Source organism: Nerophis ophidion, linkage group LG03 (genome assembly GCF_033978795.1).
Source record: "Nerophis ophidion isolate RoL-2023_Sa linkage group LG03, RoL_Noph_v1.0, whole genome shotgun sequence".
NCBI classification, from domain to species: Eukaryota; Metazoa; Chordata; class Actinopteri; order Syngnathiformes; family Syngnathidae; genus Nerophis; species Nerophis ophidion.
The window spans coordinates 42,709,219-42,735,930 of NC_084613.1; the positions used below are offsets into that span (position 1 = coordinate 42,709,219).

Below are 26,712 nucleotides of genomic sequence, written 5' to 3' on the forward strand. Positions count from 1 at the left end.
CAAGTCTCCGGGTTGCTTTTTAGCAGTTGCCTTCTTCCGCTCATGCTTTGGCTTGTGCTCTCCCTGTGGCTCCAACCCGTCTCTCCTCCTGGCTGCTGATTATACAGAGCGACAGGTGATTAGATAACAAGGCCCAGGTGGGTCGTCTACGCACTGGTCGCTGACTTGGAGGCCGGTCCAGGCACACCCCGCCTCGCTGCAGGCCCAAAGGCCATCTCCATTTCACAGTGATATTTACAGTATTGAGGTTCTTTATAGCTTTGCTGTAACTTCTTTCCTGGCCGCATTGATTTCGCAGAACGCATAGCAACCATAGCTATGTGAAATCAATGTAAATAACAACATAGAGATCAGTTTCTGTGTGTGCTAACATTAACAGCAGACTTGGTGAGAGGTTTGGGGCATTATCATGTGGCACTATAGCTAAACCTTTCAAATAAGAACATAAAACAGTGACTTACAAGGTTCGCTCTCACTGGGATGCCGACTGATGAGCTGGTTACATATTTTATCACTTATGCTCTCCTTAGGCTGCTAAAGTCAGATGATCCTCACCCTCCAGATAAAAATAGAAGGCTTCCTAGTAGAGGTGAGGAAAATAATCAATTTTTGATGCATCGCAATTCGGACATGGAGGATTATAGAATTGATTAGTAAACGCCAACAGTCGATAATAGATGTATCTATTGTAAATAAAGTAATGCAGACAGTTTTAAAATTTAGCTGACTAAAGTGAGCCACCTCACAGAATGATATGACCAGCTTCTTTACAAACGGGCACTTGTGGTCCAGCTTTGTAGACATTTTCATTAATTTAATAAATGTGATGGGAATTAATTTAACTTTCTCATTCCAAATGAATTGCTTTTTTTTTTTTTTTACCAGTGATAAATACTTATGAAATGAAAAGAAATGTAAAACTGCATCAATATACATAAATTAAAGATGCATCAGTAATCGATTTTTAATCGAATCGTAGCTCCAAAATCATAATTGAATAGTAAGGTGCCCAAAGACTCCCATCCCTACTTTCTAGCGATGTTGCAATCGTCTTATACTGCATTCCATTTGTTGAGAGCCAAGTTGAGAGCCATATGAAATCAAGTGGCTAGTGTGAATTTTCAAAGGAAACCCACTTCCCGGCTTTGTGCTACAACCCTCTACTACACAAGTGAGAAGCATTGACTATAAGTGAGCATGAACTTTTCTGAACTCAAAGGCCATACAGCAGCAGCAGTGGCTCAAGCTCCTTCTTCTTATTAATTATATGGCAGGTCGCAATTAATACATAATTTTTACCAGCTCAAGCTAACTAGTAGCTAGCTACTCTCCTGGTGATTAATTACCTCTATTAAAGACTAATTCAGCTAGTAATTATTTTTTCTTATTGGTAAATGAACAAGCAACTGTAATTAATTACTTGTTTAAAGTAGTCATTTTCGTAACTCTGGTCACAATTCCAGAAGAGTAATCCTCGGTTTTAGCTCTTACAATGATGTTGCTAGAGTTGGTAACTATGCAGGAGGATTGCTGTTCCTTTTTAGTTTTATAACATGCTTTATAAGTGTAATAGATAAATCCCATTGGCTGCCTTGTTAGCCAGGTCTGATTTGCACTATATAGAATGCACATCAAAAGAAAATAAAAGTGTTCTTGTACAATATTGGGATTGTAGATGATGGGCAAAATTCTCAAAAAGTGTATTTCCCTTTTAAAAAAACCCACACATAGTTCACTGACCTAGCTCAATAGAATTATTGCTGCTTGCTTACAGTATAGGAATTTTTTGTGTTCATATTAGCATTGAAAAGACCCTTCATTGCCTCCTCCTCATGTGGACGAGGCAATGAAAGGGACACATTTAACTCACTAACTGCATTAGCAAATAAGTGTATTTTATCGCCAATGTCATAGGTCTACTTTAAACATGTGCTGGGCTTTTCAACGGAATCATGTTGAAAGGAGTGTCTTTATACTGTATGAGCTTATTTATCGGAGGTATTACATCACACAAAGGACCAAATCACATACCGTGTACAATAAATATTCACATCAAGGAAGACATGTCAGATGGAAGAGAGCACCAAAAGAGTTGCAAATTTCACTTGTTATTAGAGTTCTTGTTAAAAAGTGGGGCGGGCCTGTGTGTGTGTGTGTGTGTGTGTGTGTGTGGCGGGGGGATTGGGGGGCGGGGGTGGGGGGGGGGGTGTTGTGTGACCCTGGGGAACATGCTGTATCGGTATCATGCAGTAAGTATCATTCATCAAACGCCCCTATAAAAAGCTGTGCACTTCATCATGCTCATCGTAATCATTAATCCTGACTTCCTCATTTTGATAAAAACATATAAATACGGTAAATCTGCATTTTTTTGGGGGGGGTGAGTTTTATATATAGTGTTGCTGAGTTAATGTTGTTAATCAATTTGAAGGCATTATTACTTTAATATTTTTTTAATGTATTTAATTTTATTTTCCAGTAGCAAATGGTGCAAGTGCAAAGAATGTTTGTAGTGTGGCAAATGCAAAAAACACAGCGTTGTTTCTTTCAAGTCTTTATTGTAAGACTGCCAACATGAGAAGAACACAATGCAACACCATATGCACTTTTAATGTGTGTACAAGAAGACGTACAAACCACACCCTTTCTGCTGAGTGTGAGCATGGTCCTAGTGCCTGGCACCCCCCAGTAGGCAAGTTATGGGGGAAACATTTCAGGGGGCCTCACTCGCCTGCCGTTACAGGTAAAATGTCCATCCCGAAGAACAAATATCAGGGCCCGGTGGAGGCGAAAGACATTTAACCCTAACAGATTTTGGAGGGCGACCTCGAAGGGGGACTTGGCCCGGCAGTATTTCTTCACCTGCAACACAATGCGCCGGTTTAAGCCTGTCCAGAGTAACGCATTCCCTGCGCCCGCCCATATCCGGCACAAAGTTTTTAGGACCGCGTTCCAGCACCCTAAATGGGCCATCGTAAGGGGGTTGGAGAGTCCAACGGTGGGCTTCGTGGCGTACAAAGATAAAACGGGCAGATTTAAGCTCCGATGGCACAAACGACTTAGGGAAACAGTGGTGGACTGGGCCGGGAGCCAAGGACCCCCTTGAACAAAAAGGGAAACGGTCGCGGGGTACAACCCTCAGGTAAAAATTCCCCCGGAACGTGGAGTGGCTGACCGAACACCAATTCAGCGGGGGCCGCTGCGAGATCCTCTTTAGGGGCTGAGTGCAACCCGAGCATAACCCAAGGCAAACGGTCAACCCAATTGCTATCCACGAGCGCTGCACGCAAAGTGGCCTTAAGCGACCGGGGAAAACGTTCACATAAGCCGTTAGCTTGGGGATGGTAGGCTGTGGTACGGTGCACCTGCACACTCAAGGACTGTGCCAATGCTGACCAAAGCTCCGACACTAACTGGGATTCGCTGTCCGAGGTGATATCGGATGGCGTGCCAAAACGCGCAGCCCAGGCTGACAGAAACGCACGGGGAACGTCTACAGAGGCAGTGGAAGAAAGAGGAACCGCTTCTGGCCATCTGGTGGTACGATCTACCATCGTTAGCAGGTGTGTATAACCCTGCAACGGAGGGAGGGGGCCAACTAAGTCTACATGCACGTGGTCAAACCGCCTGACCGGAATCGGAAATGGCTCGAGGGCCGCCTTAGTGTGCCGGTGGACCTTGTTGGCTGACATGCCATGCATGCGGCTGCCCACTGCCTAACATCCTTCCTAAGGTCAGCCCAAACAAACCTGTCACCAACCAACTTGACGGAAGCCCGGACGCCAGGGTGCGACAGGGAGTGTATTGCGTCGAAAACCTGGCAGCGCCAGTCTACCGGGACAACCGGCCGAGGGCGGCCAGTGGAAACATCGCAGAGGAGGGCAGGACCGCTATCCTAAATCACCACCTCCTTGAGCACGAGCGCTGAACCCTCAGTTTTGAGTGCGCGGATGTCGGGGTCGTCGGGCTGGTCAGCGGCCATTCCCGAAAAATCTAAACTGAACTGCACGGGGCACACGAGTACGCGTGAGAGACAGTCAGCCACAGGGTTGGCCTTACCGGCCACTTGCTGAATGTCTGTAGTGAACTCGGAGATGGTCGACAAGTGACGTTGCTGACAGGCTGACCAAGGCTCTGTGACCTTTGACATGGCAAACATCAGGGGTTTGTGGTCAACAAAAGCTGTGAAGGATTGACCCTCCAACAGAAAACGAAAATGGCGTGTCGCAAGATACAGTCCCAACAACTCTCGGTCAAATACACTGTACTTACGCTCGTTATTTCGCAGTTTACGACTGAAGAACACAAGGGGCTGCCACACATTCGCCACCAGCTGTTCAACCCCAGCACCCACGGCGACATCAGACGCGTCCGTTGTCAAAGCCAATGGCGCCGCAGAAACAGGGTGGGCGAGAAGAGCAGCCCCTGTGAGCGCGGATTTAGCCCTCTGAAAAGCTTGGACTCGCTGAGGAGTCCATTCGAGGTAATCGCTAGCCTTTTTGTTACGTAGGGCACCGTAAAGAGGCTGCAGGAGGTGGGCAGCGCGCAGAAGAAACCGATTATAAAAATTAATCATGCCCAAAAACTCCTGCAGAGCTTTGACCATGGAGGGACGAGGAAAATCCGCAACCGCCTACACTTTCGAAGGCAAAGGGATCGCACCCTGCGACGAAATACGGTGACCTAAAAAATTAATCTCCGACAGCCCAAACTGACATTTAGAAGGATTGACGATCAGGCCGTGCCCGTCAAGACGTTTGAACACCTGTGTTAAGTGTGACTGGTGCTCCTCAGCCGAAGAACTCGACCCCAAAATGTCGTCAAGATAAACAAACACAAAATCGAGCCTGTCCATTGATCTCTGAAAGGTTTGTGCTTCCCCCTTCAGGCCAAAAGGCATACACAGGAACTCAAAAAGCCCAAACGGGGTTAATACTGCGGTTTTGGGCACGTCCTCGGCATGCACCGGGACCTGGTGATAACCGCGAACTAGGTCTACCTTCGAAAAAATGGCGGCGCCAGCCAGGCGCACCGAAAAGTCCTGGATATGCGGAATAGGGTAGCGGTCGTGCGTTGTGATGTTGTTAAGGCGGCGAAAAGCCCCACAAGGGTGCCAGGAACCGTCTGACTTAGGCACCATGTGCAAGGGCGAAGCCCACGGGCTATAAGAACGCCTGAGGATGCCTAAACGCTTCATAGTAGCAAACTCCTCTTTAGCAATGGTCGATTAAGCCGCGTCTAGATGGCGCGCGCGTGCAAAAACCGGCGGGCCCACCGTGGGAAAGAAATGTTCAACACCGTGTTTAGTGTCCGCGGTGGAAAAAGCGGGAGTGATTAATATGACGAAAAATCCGCCAGCAAACGCTGAAAAATGTCACCAGATACCAAATAATTTGCGTGTGTTAACAGTCCAAGTCCCCCTGCCTTACATGTATAAGTTGAAAAAGACACAACAGCAATCAATCGGCGGTTAGCAACATCAACAAGAAGTCCATTAGCACACAGAAAATCCACGGCAATAATGGGGACCGCGATGGCGGCGATGACAAAATCCCACTGGAATTTGCGTCCATGGAAGCACACAGTCACCAACTTGTAGCCAAAAGTGTCGATTGACGAGCCGTTGGCGGCATTCAGCAGCGGCCCCCAGCCACCTTTCACATTGTCCGCGTCCGTGGCAGGTAGCAGGCTGAGTTGCGAACTGGAGGCCACCAGGAAACATCTCCTTGATGACGAGTCAGCGATGAAAAGCAGCTTGCTTGCTTCGCCGGCGCCCACAGCCGCTACTGAACGCCGGCGTTGGAGTTTTCCCGGGGCCGTGAAGGAGCATGGAGGAACACACCGTCGAGCTTTGGTGCCAAAACGTTGATGGAAGAAGCACAGGCTTGCTTCGCGCCTTTTTCCGGGTAGCGACTCCCGCCACTACCGCTGGGTCCGCGTTCTCCATCGTCTGCAGCGGGGGCGCTTCCACGCTCTGCACGGCAAACCGTCTGGAAGCCAGAAGCAGCCGGTCAGTTTCTTCAGTCAAGCTCTGGTAATCGTGGGAGGCCAGAGAAGTAGAGTTAGCTAGCACCGCACGGGCCGCAGGTGGAAGCTGCCGCAAAAAAGGTGCAGGAAAATGAACCCACTCTCCTCGGAGCCCAGCAGCGACAGCATACTGTCCATTAAATCCACGGCGGTGCTATCGCCCGAACCCGGCAGGGAAAGAAGTCTATCTGCCCTCTCGGCGTCAGTTAGAGTAAATCTCCGAAGCAGAAGATTCTCAAGGGCGGCGTACTTGCCGTTCTGTGGAGGGTTTCGCAATAGCTGCATAGCGCGGCGAGTGGTCGCCAGGTCGAGGGCTGTTAAAACCTAGTGATATCGGGAGTCGTCGCCGGCGATTGCTCGCAGGTGGAAGAGAGCCTCGATGTGCTGGAACCATGATCCCTGGTCGTTCTGCCAGAACTCCAGAAGCTTTGTCCCCGCGGCGAAAGCAGGTTGCTGGAGTGGGCGCGACATGGCCGATGAAGACACAACTTCCTATTCTGCGTGAAACAATGGCAAATGCAAGAAACACAGCGTTGTTTCTTTCATGTCTTTATTGTAAAACTGCCAACAAAGTGTGTACAAGAAGACATATAAACCACACCCATTCTGCTGAGTGTGAGCATGGTCCTAGTGCCCGCCACAGTAGTTTAAATAAGGTTTTATTTGTATTTTTTTTTTTTTTTCGGGCAAATTGATGCACTTAAAAATTGTTTCTGTTTCTTCATCTTCAAAAGCCACAACCTTTTCTCCCAAAATGTATAGATTTTTTTTCTCAGAAATAAAAATCATTAATCTTTTGTTTTTCATCAATGCGGTCCCTCTGTGTAGTCCAACAAAAATATTCAAAATCATGCATTATTGATTATTTTATTTATTGGACACACTATTGGAACCTTTAACTTTCAAGTTGTAAAGCCCAACTTCCTCCCTGCAATAATAAACATATTTTATTTGCCCCTTCTGCCAAAATCGGTCTCATTGGTGAGTCGAAATTGAATATTTTAGCCACTTTTTATATTGTTATCCTTTAATTTATTTTGTTTTTTTCATTGGCGATGCAGATTTGGTAAACCAACATTGCAGTCCATGTTTGCTCACATTTTATCCACTGTATTTTTGCCACCTTATAGGAAATCGCCTTCCCCAAGATGGTAGCCAGCTGTTGTCGCTTCCTGTGCTACTTTTGCCGGATCAGTCGCCAAAATCAAAAAGCCATGTTTGACCACCTGAGTTACCTGCTGGAGAATAGCAGCGTCGGCCTTGGTGGGTGGAGCTAAATATTGTTGTGTAAGATCCAAAACTACTATGTGTTGGATCGAAAATTACTGTACTTTTAAAAGGTACAATACTTTCAAGCTGTATTCAACATTTAAAATATAATCATTGTTATTTCCATCAATAATGCAGTGTAGTAGCCGGAATAGCCTAAATCTAAATAAATGTTGATCTAATGTGATTATTATTGCAGCTTCTCCAGCTATGAGAGGTTCCACTCCTCTTGATGTGGCTGCTTCCTCAGTCATGGACAACAACGGTCTGGCTCTGGCACTAGAAGAACCGGACCTTGACAAGGTGGAGCTCCTTAAATTCATTGTACCATTATTTTATGAAATTAAAATGCAGTGTTGTAAAAGGTTATGCTTTTATTACCCCTGCAGGTTGTCACATACTTGGCGGGCTGCGGTCTCCAGAGTTGTCCGATGCTCCTGGCGAAAGGTTATCCAGATATCGGCTGGAATCCCATTGAGGGAGAGCGTTACCTTTCCTTCCTGCGGTTTGCCGTCTTTGTTAATGGTATAATTGCTGTTAACATTTCCACTTTTAGTAAAATCTAAGTGATTTGTACTACTTTCATCACTTTACATACAATATGACGTTAATGATTCAAGTGCGAGTTTTAAAGCCTTCCTTCAGTTGCGTGAGGTGCAGTTTGGCCTTTAGCTATGAGAATGTGAAGCTGTGTGGATTACATGAATTGCATTTTCTTGTACAAGTATATACTAATTATTGTACATTCACCGGCCACATTTGGTACAACAGTACAATTAAAATGACTGTTTGCAACTAAATCAATGTTTCATTAGAAAAAAAAAAACAAGAACACCACCGGCTATCGTATCTTACCATTAGTGGTTTAACATAAAATACGTTTAAAACATTTACAATTCCTGTAATAATAATTGGTTCTGTGACAGAGTGTAGAATGTCCCAATAACAACTAGCGTAAAGTAATAGAATAACAATTTACAGCATTTACTCTGGAGAGTGGACTTCAACATTGTCCCCTTCCTATCACAGGGCCAACACAGACAGACAACAATCACACTGACATTCACACACTACAGCCAATTTGGTCTTGCCAATCAACTTATCCTATATTTTCATAGATCAACGTCCGCCGTTCAGACATTATTTTAACATTCGGCTGTAGTATGGTGCAGACTGGCAGGGATTCGCCTAGTTAGCAAGACACACAATTGATTTTTTTTTTTTTTTTACTTCAGTGAATATCATCCACTCCTTAGCACTGTCCTTCACATTTGATTTTTTCCTTCGCAGAATAGGAATGACAATTTTCATGTCGTTTTCTAGCTATGAGCTAATGCTATTGTGTACGACCTGATGTTTTAGGAAAATCTCATCGTTCAATGGGGCGGCAACTAATGGCGGCAATGCTCGTAACTCTAATTTTTGTTAGCTGAGAAACAGCTCCTATTTCAAAACACTCTTCAGTTGTGGGACTCTCAAGTCTATTTTTTTTCTACTAATTATATCCAATAAAAACTGGCTGCAGTTTTGTAGCTGTCAGTCCAAGCTGTTTCATACACATGTACATGCCTGGAGCATGAGCACATAGACAAACATGTTTCTTGCAAGGTCCACATACAGAAAAATTGAAGGATGTGGGGGCCACTTTGATACATTTTGTATATTACGGATACTAAAACTAATACAATGTAGGTCAACCAATATGTGCAAAACTATCTAAAGAAAACATCCACCTCTTCGCTGTGTTTTATAGGTGCCAAAGCACATTAATGTGTCATATCTAAACCAAACCTCCTGAGCTATAAATGTTTTTCTTATCATAATTCTTCACTATCATTATTACTGCACCAAATGGGACCTTTATGAGGGATTTTGCACACTTCAAAATGTTGCAAAACAATCTTTACACTTATTCAACATAACAGAATGCACAGAAATCATCAAACATACAGAAAGTTGTAAGTAAGTAGTATATTTGATTCTATTTTTTTTTATAATTTTTTTGTCAAATGCTTTAATCTGTGACATGTTTTGTTTTACCATGTATATATGTAAGCTGAACTTTGTGTATCCCTGGGCTATACATTTGATGACAGCCAACGTTAAAAGCTAAACTTTGACAAATCACTGTCATTAGCTGACAAAAAACATAACCTGTGTGTGTGTGTGTGTGTGTGTGTGTGTGTGTGTGTGTTACGTGGGGCATAATTTATGTGCACAAAACCAGAAGAGGGCAGGATATAATGCTTACAACACTTTTGATAATTAGCACCATAATAATAATAATAATAATAATAATATCATAATGGATTAGATTTATATCGCGCTTTTCTATTGTTAGATACTCAAAGCGCTCACAGTGAAGTGGGAACCCATCATTCATTCACATCTGGTGGTGGTAAGCTACATCAGTAGCCACAGCTGCCCTGGGGTAGACTGACGGAAGCGTGGCAGCCAGTTTGCGCCTACGGCCCCTCCGACCACCACCTATCATTCATTCATCATTCATTCACCAGTGTGAGCGGCACCGGGGGCAAGGGTGAAGTGTCCTGCCCAAGGACACAACGGCAGCGATTTGGATGTCAATAGGTGGGAAGCGAACCTGCAACCCCCAGGTTTCTGGCACGGCCTCTCTACCCACTACGCCATGCTGCCCCACAAGGTAGCAGCTTAAAGGTCTACTGAAATGAGATTTTCTTATTCAAACGGGGATAGCAGGTCCATTCTCTGTGTCATACTTGATCATTTCGCGATATTGCCATATTTTTGCTGAAAGGATTTAGTAGAGAACATCGACGATAAAGTTCGCAACTTTGGGTCGCTAATAAAAACGCTTTGCCTGTACCGGAAGTAGCAGACGATGTGCGCGTGACGTCACAGGTTGTGTAGCTCCTCACATCCTCACATTGTCTACAATCATGGCCACTGGCAGCGAGAGCGATTCAGAACGAGAAAGCGACGATTTTCCCATTAATTTGAGCGATGATGAAAGATTTGTGGATGAGGAACATGAGAGTGAAGGACTAGAAAAAAGAAGAAAAAAAACTAGACGGCAGAGCGATTCAGATGTTATTAGACAAATTTACTAGGATAATTCTGGAAAATCCCTTATCTGCTTATTGTGTTACTAGTGTTTTAGTGAGATTATATGGTCGTTCCTGTACAGCATGAAAGTCGGAGGGGTGTGGCCACGGGTGTGGTGACTGCCAGTGTCTCCGAGGGAAGCCACGTTTCTCGATGAGGCGAAGGCAGGCGGTCGGGCCGGGCTGAGATTTTTTTTTTCTCCCTCCAACAACGGTGGAAGCATCAGAAGGTCAGGGGCGGCCGGTGGGAGGAGGCAAGAGAGTCGCAAAAGCGTCTTTGACAGGTGCAGGATGAACGACCCAAGCTCGCCGCTCATGTCTACGGTAAGAGCCGACTAATTACCACCATTTTCTCATCGAAACCTGCCGGTTGACATGTGGTAGTGAACCATGTTCGCTTGACCGCTCTGTTCCATATAGTAAAGCTTCACCGTCATCTTTCGGGAAATGATCAGGTATGACACATAGAATGGACCTGCTATCCCCGTTTAAATAAGAAAATCTAATTTCAGTAGGCCTTTAAGATTTCATCATTGATATATAAACTATCAGACTGTAGCGGGTTTCAGTAGGCCTTAAGGGTTGCAAACAGTCCCTTCAATAAAGCCCCCCAAAAAAAGAAAAGGAGCATTACCCTTTCATTCCCCAACAGAAAGTTGCTTTTACTGACTTCATACATACATACATATGTGGTAGGGGAAGGAATGGGGCATGCTTACTCTTTCAGCAACATATGTGAGGGATTAAATATTAGGACAATTACAAATTTAGCATATTGCTCCTCATGCAAACAGCAATAATAAACATATTGTTCAAATGTCTTTTTTTTATATTTACAAGGTGAGAGCGTGGAGGAGAACTCCAGTGTTGTGGTCAAGCTGCTCATCCGTCGCCCCGAGTGTTTTGGACCTGCCCTGAGGGGGGAGGGAGGGAACGGCCTCCTGGCTGCTATGAAAGAAGCAATCAAGATCTCTGAGACCCCGGCTTTGGACCTGCCTGGTTCTGTCCAGGGAGTCAGCTCTGATGCGTGAGCCCTACAGATCCAGCAAAGCTTATTGAATCAATACAAAGGAGCTGGCCATAAGATTAGTTGCTCATCCCTTTTCTCAGACTCAAGGAATGCTTTTTCTCTGCTTGTGTTCTCCCCCATCCTTTAGATCCGCTGATGGTGATGATGAAGAAGAGGTAGTCCACATGGGCAATGCCATCATGTCCTTCTACTCCGCACTCATTGACCTTTTGGGACGTTGTGCTCCAGAGATGCATGTGAGTTTGCCAGATCTTTATCTTTTAATATTTTCTTTTTGCATTTACATTGTTAATTTTTTTCTCTTTTCAGCTTATCATCAAGGGGAAAGGGGAAGCTCTCCGTATTCGGGCCATTTTGCGCTCATTGGTGCCTACTGAGGATCTGGTGGGAATCATCAGCATACCACTCAAAACACCTATCATTAATAAAGGTATCTTATTTATGAACCTTAATAAATTATGGCTCCTCCTGATACAATCCACATGAGCATTTACTCCCAAGACCAAATTAGTGGACTCTATAGTGACTGCACCTTTTAGGGCCAGAGCACCACACTTACAGAATCTCACAATAGTGAGTACAGTGATACCTCAGTTTTTGTACAGTATGCCCCACGTTTCATATGATTTAGTTGTTGATGAAAATATTTGCCAAATTATTTGGCCAAACATTGCACACAACAAACTATCCTGTTTGTTTTTCCATATAATCCAAGTCGAATCTGGCGCCCAAACAAATAATTCCACACAGGTTGTTGAGTCACTCTCTCAACTTTTTAAAAATTAAATACAACTGCAAAATAATCCACTATCGGGCCAAAAACATTTAATAAAGAAGGTGAGAAAAGTTAGTTCAAGAAAAACCTCCTAGCTACGAAAGATGGCCGTATTCGCCAACAAGACTTACCAAAAAGGTAAAAGTGATGTTAAATGTTCATTTAGCCGACTCATTCATTGTTTATATATATCTCAAATTGTTTTCTGCATGTAAAACTATAATAATTTATTCGAAAATGGCTTTGACTTTGGGGGTCTGGAATAGATTTATTGGACTCACATTGTTTCGAAGGGGAAAAATTGCTTTGGTTTTTTTGTATGATTTGTTTTTTGTCTGACCTTTCAAAACAAATTACTAAAAACCATTGTGGCGTAGCTGTATATCTTTTACATTTCACAAACCATTTTATTATTCAGTTTCAATTGACTATTACATTAAAAAAATCGTATTTGCTCTTAACATACAGTAGTCAGTGTACAGCTTGCAAAGTGCTATGGATACTGTACTGTCTTCTTTTAGATTTAGTAACTCTGCTCCTTCAGCATTTTTTAAGAAAACACTAGATGTGTCTGTTGTATACAGTACTGAGGAAAACAAACAATTTCTGTGGCATCACAAAAATAAACAATGAAGCAGCAATGTTATTAAAGGGCAAGATTTAGGTCAATACCTAAATTTCTGGCCATGACTGTACACAGACTACTCTAAAGTATATCACATTTTTATTGTCTTTTGAGAGGATATAGTGTAATGAAAAAGATTTGCGAAATATGTGGAGTGTACTCACTTACTGTATGTCACAGGGTGTTGGTGACGAACCCCAAGATGCAGAGATGGCAGGCTTTGTCCAGGAAAACATGATTTAATGTTCAAAATAAATGTAAAACACAAATCAGGATCTAGAAATAGGCTAACTGAAAACAGGAACCAGCAAACAGAAAAACTGGAAACAGCTAATGGCTAACAAGATCTAGCTAACAGGAAAACACAAAACAAGAGCTAGAAGACAGCAAACTGTAAATAGCTATTAGGAACTATCATACAGGAACAGCATACCGGAAAAAACGACAAGTAGTAGACAATGACATCGACAAGTATTAGCACGACAGGTAATAATGACAGGTAGTAGCGACAATACTCCAGCACCTGAATGGAGGACAAAGCAGGTTTAAATAGCATCTGGCTGATTGACACCAGGTGTGGCCATGTGCCAATCAGCCGCAACTGAGGGGAAACAGCGCTCAGGGAGAAAAGCAGGAAATAACTAAAATAAAAACGCTGACAGGAAAAAAACACAAACAGAGGAAAAACTAAAATCAATCAATCAATCAATGTTTATTTATATAGCCCTAAATCACAAACGTCTCAAAGGACTGTACAAACCACTAAGACTACGACATCCTCGGAAGAACCCACATAAGGGCAAGGAAAACTCACACCCAGTGGGACGCCAGGGACAATGATGACTATGAGAACCTTGGAGAGGACCTCATATGTGGGCAACCCCCCTCCCCCAGGGGACCGAAAGCAATGGATGTCGAGCGTCTAACATGATACTGTGAAAGTTCAATCCATAGTGGCTCCAACACAGCCGCGAAAGTTCAGTTCAAAGCGGATCCAAGACAGCAGCGAGAGTCCCGTCCACAGGAAACCATCCCAAGCAGAGTCGGATCAGCAGCGTAGAGATGTCCCCAACCGATACACAGGCGAGCGGTCCATCCTGGGTACCGACTCTGAACAGCCAGTACTTCATCCATGGCCATTGGACCGGACCACTTCCACAAGGGAGGGGGGGGACAGAGGAGAAAAAGAAAAGAAGCGGCAGATCAACTGGTCTAAAAAGGAGGTCTATTTAAAGGCTACAGTATACAAATTAGTTTTAAGGTGAGACTTAAATGCTTCTACTGAGGTAGCATCTCGAGCTGTTACCGGGAGAGCATTCCAGACTTTTTTTGGGTTTTAGGAATCACTAATAAGCCGGAGTCCTTTGAACGCAGAAAACATAACCAAACTGTCAGGGACAAGCCTGACAGTGTATATGTTAAAAGAACCAGCCTGACGAAAACATACAGTAGTCGATTTTTTTTTTTTTTAATAACTAAATATGGTTTCATACCACAACTGGGGTGCCTCCCGTGTCATTGTTTACAATAGCAAATTTTCTGGCAGAGATGAAGGTTATTGAATTCATTTTACTGCTCATGCCTTTTTAATCAGCCAAGCACTTTTCTCTGCACTCCCACAGCTCTGAGTAAGCCATATCGCTCGTACACCGAGCTGTCTTGCTCTGATGATTGATCTGCTTAAGCATAGCAAGACTAACCTCTTAATTGTGAAGCCATCAGTTCTGGCAGTAAGCCAGCAGGGTAGACAGGTCTCATCTGCTCAATAGCCACACATACCATATACGTTTGTTGTATTGAGAACTTAATCACTTACTGTAGGTTATATTTAAGGGTTCTTACATCCAAATGTAACACAGAGTGCTTTCTATCTCTCTCTCAGACGGTTCTGTGACGGAACCCGACATGTCAGCCAGCTTTTGTCCAGACCACAAGGCCCCTATGGTGCTGTTCCTGGACCGAGTGTATGGTATTGAGGACCAGAGCTTTTTGCTTCACCTGCTTGAAGTTGGCTTCCTTCCTGATCTGAGAGCCGCAAACTCTCTAGATACGGTAAGTAGACATATTGCCTTCTTGTGTGGAAAAATGTGGTGTTTTTAGTACAGGTTTTTAGGGTTACTACTGTACAGTAGCAGACCGGCCAACATACATGGCACACACAAGACTTGTTCAGAGGACATACAGCTGAACCCCGGGAGTGCCTTCTCTTACGATTTGGTTTCAACATTCAGAAATGACTGTTGTAATGCATGGATTGGTTCCATCTGCAATAGCACTCCTGTTCGCTGAAATCATCATCCTTTGTTTACGAAGACGGAAGCTAACAAGCAAAATAGACACCAACAATTGTTTTTACGCCATGTCTTGTGTTCAAAGAGCTATAAAAGCAGTGCTGGCCCAAATGCTGCTTCGAGTCCATTTGCAGCTTGAAACACAATGTAATAATTAAACAAAAAAACACATTTATTAAACCAAAAGACAAAAAAAAGACTTGAATAAGAAACTGTGAAGAATAATGCAAGAGCCATAATGTCTGGCAAAAAGGATAACATTTTGATAGTAATGACTAATAACAAAAACCTCTAACAAAAAATAAAAATATATATACAATTATTTTATCATTTTTACAAAATAAAATATTAATAAAATTAGGGTGGGAGGGCAGTACTACTACAAAGTTAGCGTGCCATAAAAATACTGCACAAAAGCTGTGGATACCTCTTAGTTTAGTATTTTTGATTCATTTGAAATCATTTGTTTATGGGTGTTTAGTGTGGACTTTTAAGGGGGGACATGCACATTTTATGAAAATGCTGGGACTTAAGCATACTGTATGTGGAAAAAGGGAAGTGCTCTGAGTATAATGCGGATGCACGGCAAGAAGTTGTATTCCTTCATAAGGTAAATTAATGAAAAGGTCGAAACAAAAGGTGCTTATGGAACTGTATACATTTACTTTTATCACGCTGTCTGCTCATCCATCCATTTCCTACCGTGTGCTCTAGCTAAAATAACTAAAGCATTATCAGAAAACACAATTAAAATATACATTTTTTATTCTTTAATGGAGTTTGCCATAAAGAGAGGTGTAAAAAAGTTCAGGGAAATATTTGGGATCCACAACATCAAGGCTGTGGTGGCAGAAAAAAGGAGCACTGCTAAATGTCATTATCTCTGATTGGTGTACATAGGAATACAATGATTTTCCCATTAACAGGCTAATTAGTTCAAGGCAGCTGTTATCATCTAATACATTATGTGTTATTGTAACAGTGGCCTGCTCCTTTTAGTGCAGCTTGCTAATTCTTGTTGCTCTACAAGATCATTCTTCAGTTTGAAGTTGAACTTGAAATATGCTGAAGGTCAAATAAAGCAGGAATAATGAGGCAAATCCAGAAAGCCTGAAAAGGGGGAAAATCAATTGTAAATACCGGTTTTACCAGTAAAATAGAACAATAAATGGTAATAGTAATGACCAAAAATAAAACATGTTGTCTGAGACTTTTTCTCTCCCATCTCGTTTTCCATTTTGTTGCATGTACAGTGCTTAGACCCGACCGCAGAAAAACATTCAAGGGGTGACATTACATTTTTTAATGGAGCAAACCTTTTCAACCTACAATTTGTTTGCTTCAGGCTAAAAATAGCTCTTTGAACACTCCCACAGTGCAGAGAAATGATTTCCCTAATACTAAAAAGGGGCGGTTCATTCCAAAATCTAACAAACCAACAAACCAAAAAGTTTCCATTTATTCAATGTATTCAAGAAGAGCAGTAACAAGGGTTGTGGCCTGCAGGTAGCAACATAAAGCTTCACTTCTACTGCAAACAGAAGCACCGATGTCAACCTGGACACTGAAGAAAACATTCATAGTGGGAGAGGTAGCTACAGCAGCTTGGGAGCACAAGGAGCAGAACAAAGCAGTGTTACCCTTTTGCCTACAAGTAACCTAAACTAGTGTGTGTGTGTGCGTGTGCGTGTGTGTGTCTTGTGTGAGCGTGTGTGTGTGTGCGTGCGTGCGTGCGTTCGTGCGTGTGTGAAAGAGAGAAAGACTTCATCGCTACCTTTCCTAATATGAATGTTTACTCCAGTGCTACTGTTGACTCCATTGATTCCGTTTCCATTGGAAGTGAATGGCACAGCTTCCTGCTCACGCCCGTTTGTGTTGTTACTTCTTGTCCGTGTATTTATGACCATGAACGTCAAGTATTAAAAAGGTACCCTCTCATGCTGTGTATGACTCAGAGACCTGCCCCCACCACTTTGAATTTGCCAAAGGCCGCCCATACCTCCAGGACTGACAGTGCAGAAAAAATTATTAGATCATCTGTCAAAACTTGAACCTTGTAAAAACCTACAAATGTTTTGGTGATTATTTTTTTAAATATATTTAAACAAAAAAATGCTAATTTTTTTACACATAATTTAATATTTGGCTTTTAACAGCTGCTTGTTAAACACATTAGCAAGAAATGCACTTATTATTTCTATTTTATTTTATTTTTTTAATAAAATGTTAATATGGTATATACATGGTAACAAAGGTAATTCATTATACAATTTGGTTAAAGAGCTACTTTACATACTGGTTTATAAACCAACACATAAACGTTCAAAATAATTTTGTAATAACAGATGGTATTAATTTACTTTAGCTGCCTTTTGGCATATGATATACCTATACACCTCACATTGGGTGATGGGCTAATGCATGTTTGAATTCTGTTAAAGGGGAACATTATCACAATTTCAGAAGGGTTGAAACCAATAAAAATCAGTTCCCAGTGGCTTATTTTATTTTTCGAAGTTTTTTTTTTAATTTTACCCATCATGGAATATCCCGAAAAAGGCTTTAAATTGCCTGATGTTCGCTATCTGTAAATCCACTCGTCCATTTTCCTGTGATGTCACATAGTGATGCCAATACAAACAAACATGGCCGATAGAACAGCAAGATATAGCGACATTAGCTCGGATTCAGACTCAGATTTCAGCGATTTAAGCGATTCAACAGATTACCATGTATTGAAGCGGATGGTTGGAGTGTGGAGGCAGATAGCGAAAAAGAAATTGAAGAAACTGAAGTTATTGAGCGAATAGCTATTGAAGCTATTCGGCGATCGCCTTCGAACCAACGATTGCATCTTTTGACCACTGGAGCAACTTAAATCCGTTGATTGGTAAGTGTTTGTTTGGCATTAAATGTGGGTGGAGGGAAAGGCTGGATGCAAATGTACATACAGCTAGCCTAAATAGCATGTTAGCATTGATTAGCTGTCAGTCATGCCGTGACCAAATATGTCTGATTAGCACATAAGTCAATATCATCAACAAAACTCACCTTTGTGATTTCGTTGACTTTATCGTTGGAAATGCATCTGCTTTGAGTGTCGCAGGATATCCACACATTCTTGCCATTTCTGCCATGTTAGCATCGCTTAGCATGCTGTGCTAATCGATGCACACTCCACGTAAGACAACTAGAATCCATCCCTGATAGTGTTGTTACACCCTCCGACAGCACACCGACGAGGCATGATGTCTCCAAGGTACGGAAAACAGTAAAAAAAACGGAAAATAACAAAGCAGATTTGACTTGTGTGTGTAATGTGTTTGAGAAAATGCTGGATTGATTCCCATAGTAGCGTCACGGGTGAAAGGTCATCGCTCTGACAGCGAGTAATTGAAAGACGTTTAAATCGCCAAATTCACCCTTTTAGAGTTCGGAAATCGGTTAAAAAAACATATGGTCTTTTTTCTGCAACATCAAGGTATATATTGACGCTTATATACGTCTGTTGATAATGTTCCCCTTCAAGCAAAGAGAGAAGGAATTATAAACTTAGTAGCATTACCATCGTTGCACATTGTGGTCATATTGTAAGTAAGTAGACTATTAAAGCACGACACAAATTATACAATATAGTAATTTATAATTGTGCAACAAAAAAGACACTAAGAAAAAGAAGAAAAGGTATTCCATCCATCCATTTTTGATACTACTTACCTATCTTACCTTATTAGGGTCACAGGTAAACTATCCAAGATTGCTTTGGTCAAGAAGCAGGGTACACCATGAACTGATCGCCAGCCAATCACATGGCGCATAATCAGACAAGCACAAATTAGCAATAATTTAGTCTCCAATTAAAGCCATGAAATATAAGAAGAATTCCGATTGGAACGATCATGGCTGTCAACCAAAGGTGTGCCCGCCCATATATATATATATACATACAGGTATATATATATATATATATATATATATATATATATATATATATATGTATGTGTGTGTGTGTGTGTGTGTGTGTGTGTGTGTTATGTCAAACTGGGGAAGGAGACGGCACGACAACAGAATATCAAGCTCAATAGATTTATTGTGTGCTTGATGAGTGAATAGGGTGTGTATGGTAATATGTGTTGGCATGAGAGACTATGTGTGGAAATTTACCAGATGAATATCGTAAGGGTTGTTGAGGAGAGTGTTGAATGAAATGGCGTCCAAGTCAAAAGGGGATGATCCAAGGGGAAGTCCAAGGTCCAAGCGGGGGTCAAGAGCAGGAGGGCGAAATCTGGAAGTCCAAAAACTAGGTCGAGGATCGGGGAGAGCAAACAGAGTCCAGGAGGGAAAAGCAGCAGCAGAGGTAAACAGCGAGGCTGAGACACGGGCACTGTGGAGAAAACGAGAGACAACACTGGGATCAGGAAATGAGGCACAAGGAAACAGGCAAGTGAGCGAGAGCAAGAGGGAAGCCAGAGACGCGAAGCTTACTGCGAGCAGTGCTACGTTCCGACGACGATGAGTCAGCGTCGAAGGTCTTTATACCGCCGTCCCTCATCAAAGCCAGGTGCGTTGATTGTTAATTTCCTCCAGCTACGGCGGAGTGTGGATGCGGTCTGCGTGAAGAGCGCGGGGGCAATTGCTTTGTTGTGGTTTGAAATGATTTGTTGTATGTTGTTCATACAGCTGTAGCTCAATTTAATGTTGTTCTTGTTGAATATTTTTCTTAGGGTATCTCCTTTGGGGAAGTGTTTGTCGATCAGAGTGAGGAACTTGTACACGATATTGGTTGAGTCGTTTTTGCTGAATGGGGGGTTGTACCAGATGATGTTGTTTCGTTTTCTGCTCTTTTTTGGTTGGTTTCCTGGCGTGGGTTCATAGGTGAGGGTGAAGTTGTATCCGCTTTCATCAAGTGCTTTCTGGTACAGGGGGGTTGCTTGGTCGAATTCAGCTTTGCTAAATGACAGCATCAATAGCCTTTTATTAATTCTGGTAGGTATTATTTTCGTGGTGGTGGGTGAGTGGTTGCTGTCATGGTGCACGTATTGGAGTGCTGTGTTGGGTTTCGTGAATGGTTGGTAGCTGTTATTTCTCAGGTTGAAAGTGACGTCGAGGAAGTTGACGGTTTGCTTGTTGGCTTCAATCGTGATCCGTAGGCCGCTCTCTTTGAAGATTTAGCATATGCGCTTCTTGGTATTCTCGCTGCTCCTTGGCGAGGCGCGGCAGACTGCCAGTCCGTCATCACTGTAAATACCAAGGTTCAGGTTGAGGCTAGCAAGCTGGGAGAGGAGGAAACTCCCAACGAGTTCACATGTTTCTGTTTCGTCAAAACTCCCCATAGTAACGTCAAATGTTGAATTGTTATTTTTTTGCCATGGTGTACTGTTGCGGATGAGTATGGAGTTATTTGCGTGGATAATGATGTTTCTTTCGTTGCCTGTGATTTAGTCGTAGTCCTAGGCGAAGTTTAGTGCTTGGGTCAGTAGGTCTTGCGTGATGGAAGGGTAAAATTCTTCAATGTCGAAGGAGATAAAGTTGTGTTGTTGTTTGTCTTGGATGTTGTTAAACCATTTGATTACTGCTGCTGTATTTCTCCATTGGTTGAGTGGTGTTTTGTCCTTGATTTTTGTGTTGATTCTGTCCAGGATTATTTTGCTGATTTTTCCTATTTCATATTTAGTTGGGTTTATTAGTCAGCATGTTGGGTTATTTGCGAAGTTGGGTTTGTGGTCCTTCAATGTGATGAAGGCTTCCTTGTTGGCTGTGGCGTCCACCCTGTCCTCAATATCCAGTTCGGTTGCGATCCGCTTGTTTTCCAGGTGGATGTTCTGCAAAGTGTTGGGTTGCGCTTTTTTGTATGATTTGGTGATGCTTTTGTCCAGTAAAGTGTTATGTTCCGATATGTCCATTCTGTTGAAGTTTGTGGTTTTATCGGCGGCTATGAATAGGTTGCTTACTTTGTTGATGCGCTCCGTGTCATTTTTCAGCTTGGTGAGGAATGGGTTGCGGGCTGGCTTGAATTTGACTGATTGATATCATTTTGAGCATGTCGTTCTCAAAGACCTGTCTGCTGCCTCCGGACTCTTATGAGCCAAAAGAGGCCAATAGGACTCTTTCTTCAGCTGGACGGCATCCCTCACCGCTGATGTCCACCAACGAGTTTGTAGGATTACCGCCACGACAGGCACCAACCACCTTGCAGTCACAGCTCCAATCGGCCGCCTCAACATTAGAGGTACGGAACATCGTCCACTCGGAATCAATGTCCAGCGCCTCCCTCGTGACATGTTTAAAGTTCTTCCGGTGGCGGGAATTGAAACTCTCTCTGACAGGAGACTCTAGCAGGCGTTCCCAGCAAACCCTCACAATGCGTTTGGGGGTGGGGCGGGGGCGTTGTTGGGGGTGTGGTTAAGAGGGGATGAGTATATAGCTGGAATTCACCATGTCAAGTATTTTATATATATACATATACAGTATAAGAAGGGCTTCACGGTGGGAGAGGGGTTAGTGCGTCTGCCTCACAATACAAAGGTCCTGAATAGTCAGGGTTCAATCCCGGGCTCGAGATCTTTCTGTGTGGAGTTTGCATGTTCTCCCCGTGAATGCGTGGGTTCCCTCCGAGTACTCCGGCTTCCTCCCACTTCCTTGCACCTGGGGATAGGTTGATTGGCAACACTAAATGGCCCTAGTGTGTGAATGTGAGTGTGAATGTTGTCTGTCTATCGGTGTTGGCCCTGCGATGAGGTGGAGACTTCTCCAGGGTGTACCCCGCCTTTCCACCCGATTGTAGCTGAGATAGGCACCAGCGCCCCCCGCGACCCCAAAGGGAATAAGTGGTACAAAATGGATGGATGGACATATATAAGAAATACTAATTTTTCAGTGAATTCTAGCTATATCCTTCCATCCATCCATTTTCCTACCGCTTAATCCCTATATATATGTATACAAACCCCGTTTCCATATGAGTTGGGAAATTGTGTTAGATGTAAATACAAACAGAATACAATAATTTGCAAATAATTTTCAACCTATATTCAGTTGAAAATGCTACGAAGACAACATATTTGATGTGCAAACTGATAAATATTTTCTTTTTGCAAATATTCATTAACTTTAGAAATTGATGCCAGCAACACGTGACAAAGAAGTTGGGAAAGGTGGCAATAAATACTGATAAAGTTGAGGAATGCTCATCAAACACTTATATGGAACATCCCTCAGGTGTGCAGGCTAATTGGGAACAGTTGGGTGCCATGATTGGGTATAAAAGCAGCTTCCATGAAATGCTAAGTAATTCACAACAAGGATGGGGTGAGGTTCACCACTTTGTAAGCAAATTGTCGAACAGTTTTAGAACAAGATTTCTCAACAAGCTATTGCAAAGAATTTAGGGATTTTACCATCTACGGTCCGTAAAATCATCAAAAAGTTCAGAGAATCTGGAGAAATCACTGCACGTAAGCGATGATATTAGATACTTTTGATCCCTCAGGCGGTACTGCATCAAAAACCGACATCAGTGTGTAAAGGATATCACCACATGGGCTCAGGAACACTTCATAAAACCACTGTCAGTAACTACAGTTGGTCGCTACATCTGTAAGTGCAAGTTAAAACTACTTTGCAAAGCCAAACCCATTTATCAAAAATATCCTGAAACGCTGCCGGCTTGGCTGGGCCCAAGCTCACCTAAGATTGACTGATGCAAAGTGGAATGGTGTTCTGTGGTCTGACGAGTTCACATTTCAAATCATATTTGGGAACAGAGGACCTGGTGTCCTCCATAACAAAGAGGAAAATAACCATTAGGATGGTTATAGGCGCAAAGTTCAAAAGCCACTATCTGTGATGGTGTGGGGGTGTATTAGTGCTCAAGGCATGGGTAACTTACACATCTGTGAAGGCACCATTAATGCTGAAAGGTCCACACAGGTTTTGGAACAACATATGATGTCATCCAAGCAACGTTATCATGGACGGTCCTGCTTATTTCAGCAAGACAAGTGTTACAACAGCGTGGCTTTGTAAAACGTGCGGGTACTTTCCTGGCCCGCCTGCAGTCCAGACCTGTCTCCCATCAAAAATGTGTGGCGCATTATTAAGCGTAAAATACGACAGCGGAGACCCCGGACTGTTGAACGACTGAAGCTCTACATAAAACAAGAATGGGAAAGAAGTCCACTTTCAAAGCTTCAACAATTAGTTTCCTGAGTTCCCAAACGTTTATTTAGTCTCGTTAAAAGAAAAAGTGATGTAACACAGTGGTGAACATGCCCGTTCCCAACTACTTTGGCACGTTTTGCAGCCATGAAATTCTAAGTTAATTATTATATGCAAAAAAAATAAAAGTTTGTGAATTTGAACATCAAATATCTTGTCTTTGTAGTGCATTCAATTGAATATGGGTTGAAAAAGATTTGCAAATCATTGCATTCCGTTTATATTTACATCTAACACAATTTCCCAACTCATATGGAAACAGGGTTTGTATATATTGGGTTGTACTTGTATAGCGCTTTTCTACGTTCAAGGTACTCAAAGCGCTTTGACACTACTTTCACATTTACCCATTCACACACACATTCACACACTGATGGAGAAAGTTGCCATGCAAGGCGCTAACCAGAACCCATCAGGAGCAAGGGTGAAGTGTCTTGCTCAGGACACAACGGACGTGACGAGGTTGGTACTAGGTGGTGATTGAACCAGGGACCCTCGGGTTGCGCACGACCACTCTTCCACTGCACCACGCCGTCCCTAATAAACCATAAATGTATATATATATATATATATATATAAATAAATAAGAGAAATTCAGTGTTCATTTATTTACACATATACACACACACTCATCAACTCATTGTTGAGTTAAGGGTTGAATTGTCCATCCTTGTTCTATTCTCTGTCACTATTTTTCTAACCATGCTGAACACCCTCTCTGATGATGCATTGTTGTGTGGCACGCACAAAAGTGTTTTCGTCAAATGCACTAGAGTCTGGAATCTTCCATCTCTCCCTAGCATGGCCCAAAACCGGTCAATCTTTGCTTCCTGAGGAAGATCTTCACTGCCAAGCAATTGGTAGTCCACTACTTCTTCCCGGAGGCTATCCAGGTCCAACCGCAGCTGCGGCTTGGAACTTACAAGCGTATTTCTTCATCTTACTCGTCGTCGGCGTCGCCATGGCTGTATCTTTCTTGTTCTTCTGCACTCTCTAAAAGCCGTATATGTTATTGTCTCATATGCGTGTACAGTAGATGGCAGTATTGTCCTATTTAAGAGTGTCACAACATTGCTGTTTACAGCAGACAAACTGCTTTACGGTAGACGGAAACGTGACTGTTGTTGTTGTGTGTTGTTACCGCGCTGGGAGGACGTTAATGAAACCGCCTAACAATAAACCCACATAAGAAACTAAGAACTCGACCTTGATCATTCTACAGTTATAACGTCATTGGGCAGGCTCGCTGTTTATATTGTGGGAAAGCCGACGTGAAAACGGGCTGTTGACACGTCACTCTGGTCCGCATTTCGGGAGATTTTCGGGAGAAAACATTTGTCCTGGGAGGTTTTCGGGAGAGGCGCTGAATTTCGGGAGTCTCCCAGAAAATCCGGTAGGGTGGCCCGCGTCCAGGCGAGGGAAATCTAGGTCCTTCATTTGTTTTCTTCATAGAGGTCTTCAAGCTGCTCTTTGTCTGATCCCTCACCTAGGACCTGTTTGTCTTGGGAGACCCTATCAGGGCCTGGAAAAACTGAAAAACTAGCTTGAATGCATGTGTTGTACATAACTTCAAGTATTTGTTTCATGCTTTACATGAAATAAATATGTGTACGTGTATATACATATACACGTACATATACATATATATATATATATATATATATATATATATATATATATATATATATATATATATATATATATATATATATATATATATATACACCCTGCCGAGAGTATAGAGTACTGTATGTATATATATATATATATACAGTATATATATACAGTATATATATATATATATATATATATATATATATATATAAATATATATATATATATATATATATATATATATATATGTATATATATATATACATATATATATATATATATATATATATATATATATATATATATATATATATATATATATATATATATATGTACATACAGGAACTCATGTCAATGTGACATTGTGACCTCATATGTCTGCATGCGGGCGGGACATTGCGTTCACATTAGATATCACATGTTTTTAATGTAAACGATTACATAAAAACATCGTATTCGAACAAAAAAAAATCTGAATTGGACATCCTACGTAGCCAGAGACTAATATGTCCCCCTTCCAAATCTCTCTGCAGGAGGGTCTGTGCACCACCGAGACGGCATTGGCCATGAACCGTTACATCGGCTCAGCCATGCTCCCCCTCCTCACCCGCTGTGCGCCCCTCTTCGCTGGCACCGAGCACCACGCCACGCTCATCGATTCCACACTGCACACCATCTATCGCCTCTCCAAAGGCAGGTCCCTCACCAAGGCCCAGAGAGACGCCATTGAAGAGTGCCTGCTGGCTGTCTGCAAGTGAGGAGAGCACAAAAGGCACATTTATCTGCACCGACAGGGGTTGAGATTAACAATAAATCGGATCTGGCTTGTCTTCCAAATCAGTGACGGTGGTCAAAACAAGCTCACGGGGCCACGCTTATCTCTTTCTCACCTTTCTGCAGGCACCTTCGCCCTTCTATGCTGCAGCAGCTTCTGCACCACCTTGTCTTTGACGTGCCCTTGCTGACTGAATACTGCAAGATGCCTCTCAGGGTGGCCGACATATAATTCACTCAGCCTCCATCTCTTATCATATTCCCCTCTGGTTGCCTTGCCTGCATGCCTCATTATCAGACCTTTTCTTTTCTTCTGCATGGTCACAGTGGTTTCCTACATTGTGTTTTTATTGGTAAAATAACTGTTTGCTCCCTCTCTCTTACAAACACACTTTTTTGGACACAAATCTGTGATAAAGTGAAAGTGTGGAAGAGGCACACAGTCAATGGATAAAAAAAAAAACCATGGACTTTGAGATTACAAGCTTGTTGGCTCTGCTGATCCACTTCATCCGTCTGGTCGCCAGGGAAAAAAACAGCAAACATTATAAGATGTGACTAGTCTGTGAATAGTATATTCCACACTCGGTACTGTATCTACACGTAGAGATTTTATTTGCTCTGACCGTTTTATTGTGTATCATTATTGTCTCCATATTTATTGTTTGTGTGATTAAAAGCCATTTTTCTATATTAAACTAATCAAATGAAGTGGTTTCCCCCCTCTGTGTCCTCCAGCTGCTAACCAACCATTATGAGCAGAACTGGAAGTACTATTGCCTCCCATCTGGCTGGGGCAGCTATGGCACGGCTTCGGAGGTCGAACTGCAGCTCACTAAAAAGATCTTCTGGGGAGTGTTTGACTCGCTCGCCCAAAGGGTGAGGCATCCGTTTGATTTAAGTTCAAGTTAAAGTACTAATGATTGTCACACACACTAGGTGTGGTGGAATGTGTCCTCTGCTTTTGACCCATCCCCTTATTCACCCCCTGGGAGGTGAGGGGAGCA

At 42.7% G+C, this 26,712-nt stretch overlaps 1 protein-coding gene across 4 annotated transcripts in view; it reads left to right on the plus strand.

Moving 5' to 3' along the window:
- Positions 1–26,712, plus strand: part of LOC133549610 (ryanodine receptor 3-like) — a 373,912-nt gene that overhangs the window by 249,334 nt on the left and 97,866 nt on the right. For all 4 annotated transcript variants that reach the window (XM_061895194.1, XM_061895196.1, XM_061895195.1 and 1 more), the window contains exons 41-50: positions 7,158–7,290; positions 7,496–7,599; positions 7,686–7,821; positions 11,220–11,406; positions 11,537–11,645; positions 11,719–11,839; positions 14,692–14,861; positions 25,465–25,685; positions 25,832–25,922; positions 26,444–26,584. In XM_061895194.1, coding sequence (XP_061751178.1) covers positions 7,158–7,290; positions 7,496–7,599; positions 7,686–7,821; positions 11,220–11,406; positions 11,537–11,645; positions 11,719–11,839; positions 14,692–14,861; positions 25,465–25,685; positions 25,832–25,922; positions 26,444–26,584 — 1,413 coding nt within the window. The remainder of the gene's footprint in view (positions 1–7,157; positions 7,291–7,495; positions 7,600–7,685; positions 7,822–11,219; positions 11,407–11,536; positions 11,646–11,718; positions 11,840–14,691; positions 14,862–25,464; positions 25,686–25,831; positions 25,923–26,443; positions 26,585–26,712) is intronic.